This window comes from Diabrotica undecimpunctata, chromosome 3 (genome assembly GCF_040954645.1).
Source record: "Diabrotica undecimpunctata isolate CICGRU chromosome 3, icDiaUnde3, whole genome shotgun sequence".
In the NCBI taxonomy this organism is placed as follows: Eukaryota; Metazoa; Arthropoda; class Insecta; order Coleoptera; family Chrysomelidae; genus Diabrotica; species Diabrotica undecimpunctata.
In genome coordinates, this window is record NC_092805.1 from 13,015,704 (window position 1) to 13,032,226 (window position 16,523).

At 34.2% G+C, this 16,523-nt stretch overlaps 1 protein-coding gene across 1 annotated transcript in view; it reads right to left on the reverse strand.

Moving 5' to 3' along the window:
• LOC140436452 (uncharacterized) overlaps window positions 1–16,523 on the reverse strand; it is a 508,405-nt gene that overhangs the window by 172,290 nt on the left and 319,592 nt on the right. Inside the window, exon 6 of the mRNA XM_072525289.1 lies at window positions 706–857. Within this exon, the coding sequence (XP_072381390.1) occupies window positions 706–857 (152 nt within the window). The remainder of the gene's footprint in view (window positions 1–705; window positions 858–16,523) is intronic.

Below are 16,523 nucleotides of genomic sequence, written 5' to 3' on the forward strand. Positions count from 1 at the left end.
ATACGGTGCAGAGTCGAACCGTATAAATACAAAGGAGTTAGATTTTTAAGATCTTTGTCAGAGTAAAATAAACTGTTGTATCGCATAAGCTAGTAAATAAATTAATATTGTGTTTCTTTTGTCGATTAGAAGTGTAAAAGTCTGTAACACATTATATAGTATAAATTAATAAATAAATAAATTAAGTATTAGCACATTTTAATAATAAATTAAGAGATTGTGAATAAAGATAGTATAATCGTTACAATATTCATAGTGTACAGATTACAGAATCTTGGATCTTGAATGCGACATCAATGAAAAAACTGAAATCATTCGAGCTGTGGGTATATAAAAGAATTATGAAAATATCGTGGACAGAACACGTCACAAACAAAGAGGTTCTGAGAAGGATGAATAAAGAAATAGAAATTTTAACAATTAAAATAAGAAAATTGGAATATCTCGGACATATTACACGTGGAAAGAAATACACCTTGCTCCAACTGATTATGCAGGGAAAGATTCAAGGAAAGAGAAGCATAGGAAGGTGTAGAATGCCATGGTTGCGCAACCTGAGAAAGTGGTACGGATGTACATCAAATGAACTTTTCAGAGCAGCTGTCTCAAAAGTCCGAATAGCTATGATGATTGCCGACCTCCACCGCGGAGATGGCACTTGAAGAAGAAGATAGATTACAGAGATTTTAATGTAAAAGTACTTACCTGTTTCAGATTTATTAGCGTATATACTAGGCTCTGGAACTAAATTGAGAATTTCGAAATTTGCAACTAATGATTTGTCCACTTTTTCAACGCCAATTTCTTGTGTGAATTTTATCCCCGCTAAGGCATTTGTACAGGCTATCTTCAACTCTCTGAAACAAAATAAGTCACTTAGATAAATCTCATAATCAAAATAATAAATCAAAAAGTATAATTGGAAGTAAACAATTGTAAAATTGGAACTACTTTATTTGAGATTTCCGCGCTCTACCTATATATAAATTTATATTAGATAATTTTATGTATAGTTAAATACTTTTAATAAACATAACTTTTTAAAAATTAAAAGCAGATTATTTCCGCTATTCTAATATGTTCCATGCTTTGTTTTTTTTAGTTGGTAATCCTTGTAGTTTCCAAATCTTCTACTTGTTCCATACATCTTTTGTTTAAGTCTTCTATTTGATCTTCTACTTACTAGTCTTATCATCTGTATTAGTTTCTTTTGATCATATCCAGTGTAAATTTCGAATCTTTATAAATTTCACAAATCAAACATCGTCTATCCGTATAGAGGCAGGAGAATTCGATAACAAAATCAAACGTGGATTCCGACAGGGATGTATACTATAATCCTTGCTGTACAATATATACTTTAAGGAAAACTTTTGAGAAGCTGTAGAGGATGTTAAATTTGGAATGCGAATTAACGATGAATTGTGGTGTTCGCTGACAGTTATGAAGCCGAAATCAAACGTAGGATAGAGAGAGCAAGATCTGCATTTCAAAAAATGGCTAAGCTATTTAACTGCCATAATTTATCAATACCCATCAGATTGCTACGATGTTATATCTTTTCTATACTGTTGTACAGAGTTGAGTCGTGGACTCTCACAGACGCTACCTGTAAGAAAATTGAGGCTTTTGAAATGTGGCTTTATCGTTGAATCCTGCAGATATTCTGTATCGACCACGTTACTAACCAGGCCGTTTTATTAAGGGGTCTTGTCTCAATAACAGTAACAAAGCATCAATAACCACACAACGGAAAGCTACGCTAGGTTCGCGCACGATCTCTGCTCTGCGTCTGAAAGCCCTCCCCTGAGCGGATCTACCTGGTTTTGTTGCAAACTTTGTGACTTACCTGGTTTTGAAACCAACCTTAATTAATTAATTCGAATAGGATGTACATGGTTTTGAACATTTTTACTTAGCACACATATTGATCCGTATTTTAACTCAATAAAAATAACACAAAAATAAAATCTGAAAAAAATAGATGCATCTGGTTTTGAAACTAGACGGCTCACTTGATCAGCACAATAGTCTCCATCTTTAATTATTTTCGCCAGCTCCTATGGAAATATTTTTGCTGCTGCTTCTTCTTCTGTAGCATTGTCTCCTGTAATATTGATATTATGAAATGCATTTCTCTTTATAAACCTGATTAGCCATTATTTGCTAGCTGAAAAATTTTTACTACCTTGAGAATTGGAAGTAAACTGAAGAGCTTTACATAGTTCCTCAATCCAAATTGTGACGGCTCTTTCTGTTCTTTCTAATAATGCATTCCTTGAGTAAGATAAAAATTTTGCGCTGATTTGAATTTTGTACCTGAAATTATAGATCTCCTTATAGCAACTTTATTCTTTTTAATTGCTCCTTCAGTTGATTCGCCTAAATTAAAATGCTTTACAATTGCCGTAGATCCTTCTTGTTTTTCTAAGCGCTCTAAAATTTCAATTTTCGTTTTCAACGAAATTAATTTCTTTTTTTTCTAAAATCTTAAAAACAGAAATGAAAAAAAAATTGGACTTATTGAGATGGCAAAAACCTTTCCTCATGACAAATAAAACTTTACTATAACTCACTTGAAACATTTCAATCCGAAAACCATGCTGCTTATTATACTGCAACTTAGAATCAGCAAAATTTTAAATAATAGGGACATCATGTAACAAGAAAATCCCGGAATTGCAAACGCTCACTTTTACTGACATCTTGATGTGAATAGTTAATATTTAATTATAATAGTTAATAAAAGAAATTTTTGGATAAAATCAAAGAAATTTTTGGATGGTTTAACTTACAGTACTGTACTCAACAGTATACGAAATAATTGATTTTGAAAATGCAAGTCGCAAACTGGCTTATATTGATTGGAATGATGTTTTCGGCGACATAAGGAATCCAGTTGTATTCTGGGATAAGTTCTTACACGTTATTAATTTCTGCAAAAACCAAAATACCTTTAAAAAACCATTCACAAAAATAACATAAAACCTTGGATTCATGGGGAATTAATGTATCTGATCAAGTATAAAAGAAAGTTGTGAAACAAATAAAGACGTACAAATCGCATAGAGGATTTAATAATTCATCGAGACTTTGCCAAGAATTTAAAGAAATCTCTACATGAAGCTCATGTTGCCTACGAAGAGAGTATAGCCGTTAGTAATAATTGTAAAAAATTGTACATTGTAAAGTATATTAGATCTTCGTTGACAACAAAAGTTTCTATACCCTTACTGGAAAATGATAATGGGGATATATCCCAAAGTAACTATGAGAATGCCGAAGTCCTCGCCAATACTTTCTCTAAGATTTTCTCTGTCGAACCCACTAATCATTAGTTGCCTAATATTACTTTGTCACGAGTTTCTTTTTCCCTTGAAAATATAAACATTATTACTAAAAAAGGTAAACATCATCTTCAAAGCCTAAAAAATAATTCGTCTCCTGGTCTTGACTTAATATCTTTATTTTTGTTAAGAAATGTTCTGATGCTTTAGCTTACCCACTATATGTGATTATGTCCTTATCATTTACCACATATATTTTACCTCCTATAGGGAAAACCGCATCTGTAACACCGATTTTTAAAAAAAGGAACAAATTGAATCCTAATAACTATCGTCCTATCAGCTTATATATATATACAAGGATTTCCACAGTTTTCACTGTATTCCTTCACTCAACCGTTTTCTCCAATTTTTCTTGTTTAGCCAGTCCCCTTCCTGTAGGTTTCTTCTACTCATTGCTTCGTCCACTTCATCTCTGAAAGATCTTCGGGGTCTGCCTATCTTTCTTCTTCCTATCGGGCTCCACTCTGTTATTCTATTTATCCACCGATTTTGGTCTGCTCTTCTGACATGTCCGTACCAGCTTATCAGCTATACCAGCTTAACATCTATAATATCTAAGATAATGGAATCTATTATTGCCGAGACAATTTCTGATTTTGCTGCAAACTGAACTGGTTGTATCAGAACAGCAGCATGGTTTTGTCAAAGGACGTTCTACAATAACAAATCTTCTTTGGTGTGTCAATGAATGGTCAAGAGCATTAGATAGAAAAGCCCCGGTAGACATTATTTACCTTGATTTTGCTAAAATTTTTGATCGAGTTCCCAAGCGAAGACTATTACATAAATTGGAACACCTTGGTATCCGTGGTCAATTACTGAGATGGATTGAAGCGTATTTAACAGATAGAAACTTTTGTGTTAGAGTTGGGGACTCTTTCTCGGTTGAGAGAACGGCTTTAAGTGGGGTACCGTAAGGATCAGTTTTGGGTCCACTTTTATTCATAGCATACTCAAGTGATCTACAATTTCACATTAAATGCAGCAAAGCTTTCTATGCAGATGATACGAAGCTATTTTCCGATCCCTTCGTAAATTTCCAGTTACTACAAGATGACCTTGATTGCGTATCGGAATGGTGTTCTACTTGAATGCTGCCTCTTAATGTCGACAAATGTGTAGTTCTTTACATTGGTAAAAATAATACGTATCTTCCTTACTCTATTAATGGGCGCTTGTTAAAAACAGTGAAATCACATAATGATCTGGGTGTTATAATTAATAACAATGTATGTTGGTTGGAACAAATTTGGCATATTTCTAAAAAAGGTAACAGTAAATTATATCTACTAAATAGAACGTTTGCGAAAGTGCCATTTATGAGCTCAGTTTATCTGTATAAACTGTACATTCGTCCAGTTCTGGAATATTACGGAACTGTTTGGTGTCCGGTATTAGTGCGCGATCGTAATATTCTCGAAAACGTACAGCGGCAGTGCACTAGAATGTCTTTTGGTTGCTCAAGATCTACGTATACAGAAAAACTGAATATGACAAATCTCACTACATTTGAACAATGTCGACTTCGAGGCGATTTAATTATTACGTTTCGGATAGTAAAATACAAATTTGGAAATGTGGGGGATATGTTTATACTAGACAATGACAATCGTCTTCGTGGCCACAAACTTAAGTTTAAAAAGGAAACTTCTTTAACAACAACTAGACAATTGTTTATCTGTAATCGATTGTTCTCGATATGGAATAGCCTTCCGGCTGAAATCATAGATGCTCCATCTGTCAATATTTTTAAAAATAAACTGGATGACCATCTTCTTCATAGTTGAACATTTAATTTGTACTAAACACTTGCTATTACCTATGTTTTTGTATATTTATTTAGTTAGTTAGTGCTTAATATGTAACTATTGCAATGTAACCTTTTAATTGCACACTATATAACATTGTATTCGCATGGGCATATGGGTTTTGCGACCCCTGCTCACATTAATGGTAAAATAAAAAAATAAATAAATAAAAAATACAAACCACACAACTTTAAAATCGCATAATAATAATCGTAATTAAAGAGACTTTACTCTATGCTATATTTTTGGCTGTGATTGTGTATAAATAGTTATTTTCAGTTCATAATGTTTAATGAAATACTCGTACAGTAAAAAAGTAACTAGGGAAAGATATATTGTGACTTCTATAATATATAACGTAAACCATTAATGTAACATTAATTAATTTGGCTTCCTTCTTAATAAAGTACAAAAACATACATAAAAGAATAAATCATACTTAAAAAAGAAGCTTCCACAGCTATTCCATTGTGCTAACTTTGGGCGAATTCAACTACAAAACCAATTCGATTTAGGAACGTATAAATCAGCGAAAGAAAATCATTAATTTAACTCGGGATGATTTACCGCAATAAATTTTATCAAGGAAATTCGGAAAATGATATCCGGAATCGTTACTTTTTCCTCTTATTAAACTCAGTCAATCTGGAACAGTATAATCTGACGAGAAAAAAGATATTAATTCTTGGTAACAAATGATTCCCATCGCACCGATTTACAGAAAAATTTTATGGGATTATCGCAGTGCCAGAGGTGAATTTCTTTGGAAAAAATAGTGTTTTACATATTTTTTAACCCTCCATCACTCGCACCGTTAGAAAAAATCTAACATTTTTAAATATTTCGTCATAGTTTTCGAAATATTGCTTCTTTTGGGTTGTGCAACCAGGAATACTCCTATGAAGACTCGTATAAGACTATGTGAAATAATGGTGGGAGTACATCTCATCTTACAGCTAAAAGCAGTAGTTGTTGTTAGTTCAAATCTAACACGCTAGCGACCGCGTTCGTCTGAACGTTAGAAAAAATCTAACTACGCGAGTGTTGGCGTGCGTTGATTTTTAGAGAGATCACTTAAGAAAAATTATAATATTATCATAAAAGGTAAGATTTTTAGTGAAATACCTATAGATTCTTGAACATCCGTTATTATGAGCACTATGTTGTTTTATTGCAGGTAAATACGGACAAGAAAATCAAAAACCAGTTACTAAAATGTTATGAAGAGATAGACAGCGAAGTGGAACAACTAGATTCTAATAAGGACTTAAGTCATGTTCGTTCTAAACACAGTATCCACAGTACAGATTTTGAGCAGTCCACACAAGATCCTCCCAGTGATCCTGAAGATGCCATGGAAGAAAGCTGCCAAGATGACGGTTATCCAAGATTTTATGGCAAAGATAAAACACCATGGTTGAAACATAAGAAGCAAACTCCTAAAGGTAAGACCAAAGCTTGTATTATTGTTACAAACTTACCTGGGATAGAAGCAAAAGCAAAAAGCGCCAAAATAATATTAGAATGCTGGAAATTGAAAACATTTTTCACACAAAATCTCGAAATTTACTTCGGCAAATAACCTGAAGGACCATATCAACTACCCACCGATGCATCTAGTGTAGAGAAAAGACTTATACGACCCATAAGTGGAACCAGTCGAAATGTAACTACGGATAATTACTTTTCCTCTGTACCCTTAGCCAACTCTTTATTGAACAATCATTGCTTAACAACGATAGGTACTTTGCGTAAAAGCAAACAACAAATTTTCCCTGTGTTGACAAACGTATAAGGAAGACCTTTATGTAGTAGTACGTTTGCATATGGTGACGATGGAAACAAGTATGTACTTGTATCATATTTGCCAAAAAAATAAGAATGTACTACTACTTTCAACACTACACAGCGATGGTTATATTGACGAAAACGCCAAAGAGCATATGATGAAGCCAGAGATTATTACTAATTACAACCTCACAAAACGCGGGGTGGATGTTGTTGATAAAATGAAGGCAGAATACTCGGTGACTCCATTTAGCAATTGCTGTTTTTTGCAGCCTACTAAATATTTCAACTATAAACTGCCAAATAATTTACAACAATAACACTAATATTGTAACATCTCGAAGAAGGTACATTGCGGAGCTTGGCAAGCAACTTTTAATGTCCCATCTTCAACAACGTTCCAATATCCCAAATCTGCCTTTTCAGTTGAGACTTAGGATTCGAAATATAACCGGAGAAAAGCCATCAGTTTCTCAAAGGACAACTCCCACTATAAAACTAAGAAGTTCTTTTTGCCCTGTAATGAAGAACAGATTTACCCAACATTATTGTACTAACTGTAAGTTGATAAGTTATTTGTTTTGTTCTAGGGTAATGTGTATATTTTTTTAGTTTACTTAGTAGATTTTTTTTGCAGTTTTGTTTTAAAAAAATATAAGTTTATCGTTTTTTGTGAGTTAACAGCCAACAAACTTAACCAATAAGTACTAATGACTCATTTATTTGATCTATACCCATATGTTAGATAAAATCTAACACGCGAGTGATGGCGTAATTTTTTTGTGGTGCGAGTGATGGAGGGGTAAGACGTGATTTTGATGCAGCTTAAAAAAGAATTTCTAATTATTTAAATATTATGCATCTATATATTACGGCAAAAAAAGAGGACGAAAATGTTTTACTACTACTGTCAAACCAGTTTAGAAAAAATATCTCAACTCTCCAAAAATCCCAACTGTCTAGTAAATTTAGTGATTCAGTTTTTGCTATGTTGTTTGGATAAATTTTTACCGACTGGCAGTTAAAAACCGGATTTTAATTTTCAGGAAATAATTTAGGCCTTAATTGACAAAGACAGAAAATCATATCATTACAGGGCATTCTGAACAAAAGATATCGATTTTTTACTGTCAAGTTGATACAAATTATAGTTAACATTGATATCGCGCGCCTAACTGACATTCAGAATCGCCAGTCGCTTTAAGCGTTGTTTCTAAAGGAAACGCTTTATTCTACGCAAAAAGTGCTAATTACCATATTTCTAAACTACATTTTCTATTTAAAATATTTTATAAATAAATATATTCTTGGTAAATCGATTTTTTTGCGGTTGTACTCCCCTGCGAGGGAGGTTTTAGAGGGAAGCCCGGGGGTTAAAGAGGTAAACTTTTTTGCTTTTTTTGTGGATCCCAAACTTGATATTTTCGGCATAATTTACCTTGTTTGTATGATTTTTAGTGGTCAAATCTTTGAAGACTGGACTGTACGTGTCCATAGCCAATATTTAAATAAAAAAACTCACGTTCACAAACAAGAACACTTAAAAAAACTAGTAAATCGTCTCGAAACATCGGTTTTAGTTTTTGTTCCAATACAGCAAAATGTATAATATTGTCAAAAAAACATCGTGGATAACTAAACCTCACGCTTGACAATGAAAATATTTCCTATATATAATATAATAGGCGAGTCTTCGACAGCTGGCGCCGTTTCTCGTATCCTAATTTCCAGCGTTTCCTGCCGAAGCAATCTTCAGTTTTTAAATCTCTAGCGGTCATTGCAACTTCGACATTTTCTCTTCATGATGATCTTGGCCACTTCGTTTTCTTCTAGTGGGCGGATTCCATTTTTCCATCTTTTTTGGCCATCTATTTTCAGGTATTCTCTGCGGTGTCTATACTAGTTTAGTCTTCTCGCTTCGATAGTATCTATTATGTCTAGGCCAATGCGTCTTCACAAACGAAATAAAATTTCTAGGAATGATACGTAATCAACAGTTAAATTGGAAAAGTCATATTTAGCAGTTAATTCTTTTATGACAAAATAGCGTTAACTTTTTAAATTACATACCTAGATCACATGAACAATGCTCATATTATATAGATCCTTAATTCGTTCCAATATTGATTACGGATGTGTAGCAAATGCAAGTGTCAGCAAAACAAACGTTACAAACCTTTGAATACGTTGCATAACACATCTCAAGAATTATTATACTTCGAGCATACAGAACAACTTCGAGAAATATCATACAACCTGAAAAAGGTGAACCTGCGCTAAAGCTTCCTAAACAGCTGTTAACCTTAACTACGCTTCTAACATAACTATAAATAAAATTCAATGACAATGCTCCCGTAATAGTGGCAAGTAATCATTTTGTAGTAAGCCATGTGCAAAATACAACCAGGAGAGTAAAATTTGAACATAATAAAGATGTCTTCTTCTTCTTCCTATGCCGTCCCCATTAACGGAGGTTGGCGACCACATTTTTAAAAGCTTCTCTGTCTTTTGCAACGTGGAATAATTCGTCTACAGTCATGTTTGTCCAGTCTCGAATATTTCGCAGCCATGACTTCCTCTTTCTACCTATTCCCTTTTTGCCATCGACTCTACCCTGCATGATGACCTGCAGAAGGCTATATTTATTATTTCTTAGTATGTGTCCAAGGTATGCAGTCTTGCGTACTTTTATCGTTCTCAAAAATTTTTTGATAAAATTTGATTTGAACATAAAAAAGATGTAAATAAATCAAATTTGATAAGACAGTATAACATTGGAATAGGTGGTGTTGACCTTTTTGATCATTTAACTGCTTCTTATCGTCCCCGACGATAAAGCTAAAAAAATGGTGGTGGAACTTGTTTGTTAATGCTTTGAATTTGGCTGTTGTGGCAGCTGTTCGCTTTTTTCAATATGTGAATGCAGGAACAAATATAACACACCTTAAATTTCGCAGAAACGTTGCCTTAGCACTTGTTAAAGCAGGATAAATTTAAAGAAAAAAAAAAGCAGTCCATCTGCCCCTGTTTTAAACGACATAAAATTTGACGGTATAAATCATATTCTCGAAGGCACTAAGCAAGGGCGTTGTGTTGTGTGCCATAAAAATACTAGACTTGCTAAAACTGCAGGAGATAAAAATAAGATTGGATCATCGCAACCACCCAAGGTATTCAGAAGAAAGCAAATAATTTTTTCTCGTTTGCGACTCTGACATACCCAGTTTTCTCATGAACATTTGTTTAAAATATGTGCCAGTGGAACAGTGCGAGAAGTTCAATCGTCACAGAATTAAATATTTAAACACACTTAAAATCTACTTCTTCTTTTTTTCTGGTTTATATATATATATATATATATATATATATATATATATATATATATATATATATATATATATATATATGTTCGGATAAGTTTCCGCGGTCAGATAAATGAAAATTACTGAGTTCTCGGGAAGAACCGCGTTGAGAATTTAAAACCAAGCCGAAGTTGCCAGACAAGATGTCGCCAGAATTCTCCGTACTTCCAAACCCCCACCTTCAAATATCAGTCTTTCAGAAAGACGTGCCCTCAAAGAACTTTACAACAACCCTGACATCGTCATCCTTCCGGCCGACAAAGGTAATGCCACCGTCATTCTCAACTCTTCTAACTATTTCGACAAAATGTCCGAACTTCTGAATTCCACAGAATACAAACATGTCCCAAATGATCCAACCACATATCTAAAAAAAACGACCAAATCCATTATAAATAAGTCTACTCTACCTCCAGACCTCAAAAAATCTCTTATACCCAGAGAAAAATCATCCCGAATTCCAAAGATATACGGCCTTCCAAAAATCCATAAGCCCAATGTTCCCCTAAGACCCATCGTCAGTGCATACAACTGTCCTACTCAGAAATTGGCAAAACATCTCGCTTCATCCTTATAACCATTAGCCGAAAACGCCTCGTCCTTTGTCAAAAACTCTTTTCATTTCATTGATCTTCTGAAAAACTTTTCTATTTCACCCTTAGACATACTAGTCAGTTTTGACATTGTTTCTTTATTCACCAACATTCCCATCGATGAAACCATTTCCATCTTGGACTCTAAACATCAAATTCCCCAAGACACATTATCTCTTATAAAACACTGGATGTCTAATACATATTTCACGTTCCAAAATCATTTCTATCGTCAAATCAAAGGTGCCCCAATGGGATCGCCCCTCTCTCCCGTAATAGCAGATATCTACATGGAACATTTCGAAACAGTAGCCTTGTCCTCGTAAAATCTCAAACCCACCTGCTGGTTACGGTACGTTGATGACACCTTTGTCATTTGGCCCCATGGTAAAGACACATTAGATCTCTTCCTCTCCCACCTGAATGGAATACATCCCAGCATTCAATTCACGATGGAAGTTGAGTCTGAAGCGTCTTTGCCATTTCTTGATGTTCTTATGTAGAAAAATCCACCTCACAGTTTTTCTTATTCCGTGTACCGGAAACCCACTCATACAAACCGCTATCTCAATGCCCAGTCACATCATCACCCCGCCCAACTTAATTCAGTCATCAACACTCTTATTTCCCGTTCCATAATACTTAGCGATAACAACCACAGGTCATGCGAAATCAATTCAATAAGACAAACACTCCTACAAAACGGCTACCACAAAACCCAAATCAATAGAAGCATTCAAAAACTTCTAAACCCCATTCCATCCAAAAAAGAAACCTTGCCGCCGGATCAACCCAAAATCTTTCTACCTTTCATTAAAGGTGTCACTGACAAGATCAGTAGAACTCTTATCCCTCTTAATATCAAAACCATCTTCACCACTCACTCCAAATTGTCCAATCTCGTCAGATCCGTAAAAGACCAAATCCCCAATGAAGACCATGGTGTCTACGAGATACCTTGTTCCAGTTGCCCACGTACATCCGTAGGACAAACAAACCGACGAATCCATAACCGTATTTACGAACATTCTCTATCAGTCAAACATTCCGATACCACTTCAGCCCTAGCCCAACATCATATTCAGACAGGCCACAAAATAGATTTCGAAAAAGCAAAAACCATCGCTCCCATCCGCTCATTAAAAGCGAGAATCATTCGTGAAGCTATCGAAATCGAAAAACGGCCTAACAGCTTGAACACGCGCGATGACGCGAAACGATTGCCGGCAACATGGCGACCCCTGCTTCAGCGACCTCCCGCCCACACCGCTCAGGCCACGTCAGTTCAGACCACGTCAGCGCATACCGTTCCCGCGCATACAGCGAGTATAAAAGCAGCCACACAGGGTAAGACCGGTTGTCACTCGACACTGAGGAGTAGGCAGATTGAGACCTCAGTGCCGAGAGACAGTTCTTGCAATATAGAACACGATACTGGTACGTCTCGAGTGAGGGGAGTAGGCAGATTGAGACCCCGAACTCGAACCGAACCGTATCACTCTTGATAATGGCTCCAAAATGGGTGCAGTTTAAATTCTCAATCTTCCCGAGAACTCAGTAATTTTCATATATATATGTATATATATATATATATATATATATATATATATATATATATATATATATATATATATATATTTGAGCAATATAAATGTGAAGTATTCGTTACTTTATGGTTATAAAAACGCTTCACTAGCAAAAGAAAAGAAGAAACGTATTGTGTATTCGCTTTTTCGCTTTTATATATAAATCCGTACAGGACAAGAGGATACGCCATTGATAACAATAAATATCAAATTGAGACTACGTCGTTCACATCAGAAATACAAGGGACCCGTTAAAAATGTCGTAAATTCCCTTCGATTTTATGAGCGTTTTCTTTGATTACTTTTGTATCTATATTTTTCTTTCGTCTTTTTAAGAGCACTTGCGATTTAATTGGTACTTTGCTTGGTGGCAACAATGTAGAAAGTAAAAAGGTTAATTTTATTTCAGTATTATCGGTGAATAATAAAGATTTAGATGCTGTTTTAAAAAAACCGCTGAAATAAACAGTATTGGACAAATGCATTTTATGTGTTTATAAATATTTACGCCATCGATAGAAGGAAAGGATTGTTGTTAGAAAGGACGTCTATTTGAAAAGGTAAAATATGTTACGAACAATTTCATTTACAGGTGTTTAAAAAGAAATTAAGATAAGTTTTTGCGACCATTAATACAATAAACTAATTTAATAAATGTTTAGTGGATTTCTTATGAAAGTGTAAACGAAATAAAGTAAAAGCACGATCTGTCATATTTACTGTAAATCCGTCTAGTAATTTCAGGTGCCTTTGTGTATGTCTTTTCGAGAAAATTTAAAATTTTAAAAACTACTATAAAAAAAGCTGCTATAAAAAATATTTAATGTTCGGTGTTTGGGAAAGTATGTACTATTTGTTTTCATATTTTTACTATTAATATTTCTGTTACGGTACTGTAATGTGATCTAAATTCAATACTGTATCCTGACGACTTTGGTAAAATATATTGCTTCCTGTAAAATTGTTAAACTGGCCATCTCATGTATTGTGTTTTAAGTACGGAGAATTTGACTTCTCTTCTGTATTCTGTGTCACAAATGTGCACATAAGTGTACGGTTTCGTATTACGGTCTCAATTAACTTAAATTATCGCATTCAAAATCATAATACAATAGAGTGATTTATGGGTTTGCCCTCTTGCTACCGACCATCTCGAAGCGTGGTCAGAGGGTTTTTTCTGAAGATTTCAAGACACTTCATCTCAAGACAGCGAACTAAACGGACCTAGTGTGTGATAGGTTCTCGCCATCGAGCTTCGGCGGGCGCCCCGACGCGGTACCAACGAGATTCTCTTGGCAACGACTAAAATATTTCAAAGGGTAAGTCTATATTCTTTGTACAAACATCAATAATGAGTAAGACCAGTTATTTTTCTAATTTATTTACAGTTGTGTTTGCTATTTTTCGCTAATTTATTCACAAACAAAATATCGCATTTTTACTTTATAATTATTTATCTATTATCATTTAACCAGCGACCTCTTAAGTTTTATACAAAACATTCGAGAACCTATCACAAACTAGGTCCGTTTAGTTCGCTGTCTTTAGATGAAGTGTCTTGAAATCTTCAGAAAAAACCCTCTGACCACGCTTCGAGATGGTCGGTAGCAAGAGGGCAAACCCATAAATCACTCTATTGTATTATGATTTTGAATGCGATAATTTAAGTTAATTGAGACCGTAATACGAAACCGTACACTTGTGTGCACATTTGTGACACAGAATACAAAAGAGAAGTCAAATTCTCCGTACTTAAAACACAATACATGAGATGGCCAGTTTAACAATTTTACAGGAAGCAATATATTTTACCAAAGTCGTCAGGATACAGTATTGAATTTAGATCACATTACAGTACCGTAACAGAAATATTAATAGTAAAAATATGAAAAGAAATAGTACATACTTTCCCAAACATTCGGTATTTTTCAAATTTTGCTTTTTTCATTTTGTTGGGTTGTGTTATCATTCGTATTACATACCATTTAAGTTAAATGTTTACTTTGTGTTCCAGTTCTTCCTTTGAAAGAATTTTCAGTTTTTTATTGACGGTTATAAAATGAAAGTATTTGCTTGGTTGCTTAGTTGCAGAAATCTGCTAATTCAACTGTTGATTCATCTGTTTTGTCTTTATTTTGCTGGATTGGATCAGGATTGGATTAGGACATTGATTAATTCCGCTAATAAATAGACTAAATCGGTTATTTTGACAGTCAAGAAAATAAAGTTTTTCTCAGAAATATACTTCGAATCTTGATAATTGCCTTTCGCTCTGTTTACTGCCGAAAACAAGATCAATTGCGGAGATGATTGTATTTGTAATAATACGATTCATAAAAACTTATATTATAAACACGATCTTGTGTATCATTTTTATTATTATAAGCAGAAATATAATATTTTATTGTTACAATGTAAAGTTATCAGCAAGGAAACAAATTTTTTTACGCATCGCCAATGAGGCAATTTAAAATTTCCGAGAATTCATGATAGACACGCTGTCTGTTATTTTGAGCCAGTTATGACGCGTAATTTTAGATGACTAATTTCATTTTTTGTTGGCTAGAGTATATAGGTACTTGTCGCAGTCTGTTTATTTCGATATCAAGCTTATTATAATGAATGGGTAGTTTATAGTTAGCCTCGATTTTTCGATATTCCTCAAGAAGAGAATGACTTCTTCGCAGTTTCGGCGGTAGAATGTAACTCTAAATTAAAAGCCAATAGTCGGTGTGGCTCTAATTGTACCTGAGATCAGTCGCATTGTCTGGTTTAATTGGAATAAATAATCTTCGTGTGTTTTGCTATTGAGCCATACCTGGGAAGCATATTCAGCCGCCGAGTGTACAAGTCCGAGAGTGTATGATCTGAGTACGGAGGCTAAGGATCTCCATGTGGTGCCACATAGCTTTTAGACTATATTATTTCACGTTTTTAGTTTTGCTGCCATTCTTTGTAGGTGCTGTTTGAAACTTAATGTTCTATCCAGAGTCACTCCAAGATATTTTGGTAGTAAGTTATGAGGTAGCAGTCTGTTTTCAAAGTGAACAGAGAGTTTTTGTTGGCTTGGGCATTATTTAGATGAAAATAGATGGTAAACATTATTTCGTTATCCTCCATTTGCGACAATATTCTCCCGTAACGGTAAGGTCATCCATTAGTATTGTTTATAGACAGTTTAGACACAGTTCGGCAGTGCAATCGGTCGGTAGTTTTAGAACTGATCATTTGCCTTTCCTAATTTTTAACTCGTATGTTATGTTATGTAACCAATAATTAAATTAACGTCCCCAGCAAGTGTTCTTTCCATTAACTTCCTTTTATCAGCCTTGTACGCACCTTGTTCTATTTTTGTCTGCTTCTTTGAGATCTTGAATAAGTTTCTCGAAGTTTACCTCTAGACTTATATACGCAAATTATCCAGTTTTAATAGTAGATAACGAAAAGTATTTAAGACGAGAACTGGATCAGTAAAAAGTTTTGAAGAAAAAGGTTTAAAATTTGATAAAACAAAACTAGAGTATAATTCATTAAAAAATAATATTATTACAACAAATAAGATGATATTTGATTTGTTATAGTAAAATAATAGTAAAAAGTCTTATTTTTTGGTATTACATAGTAATGAGAAAATAAATGGAGATGTATGCAATATAAATAGAGCCGGATCGTTTTTCCTTAAAGAATTATCTCGTACTTGAAGAAAACTGTTCTTGGATATGCAAGACGGGTGGTACTGTCTAATTCTAATTGATAATGGCAATCTAAAACTTCTTTATGTTTGAAATATGTACGAACATAAATAAAATAAGTCAGAATATGCAGATAAAGAAAGTAGATATCTACATTGTATATGTTACTGAAAAATTTTTTTTGGATATTTTAACGATATCATCGACCAATATGTCGGTCCAAAATCAACGGCCCCTCGTAATGTTACATGTTGGGGGAAAACTGAACTAAACATAAGAAAATAAAGAACGTATAGTTTGTGTATCTCTTGTTCAAATTTTCGATGTTCGAAACTATTGATATA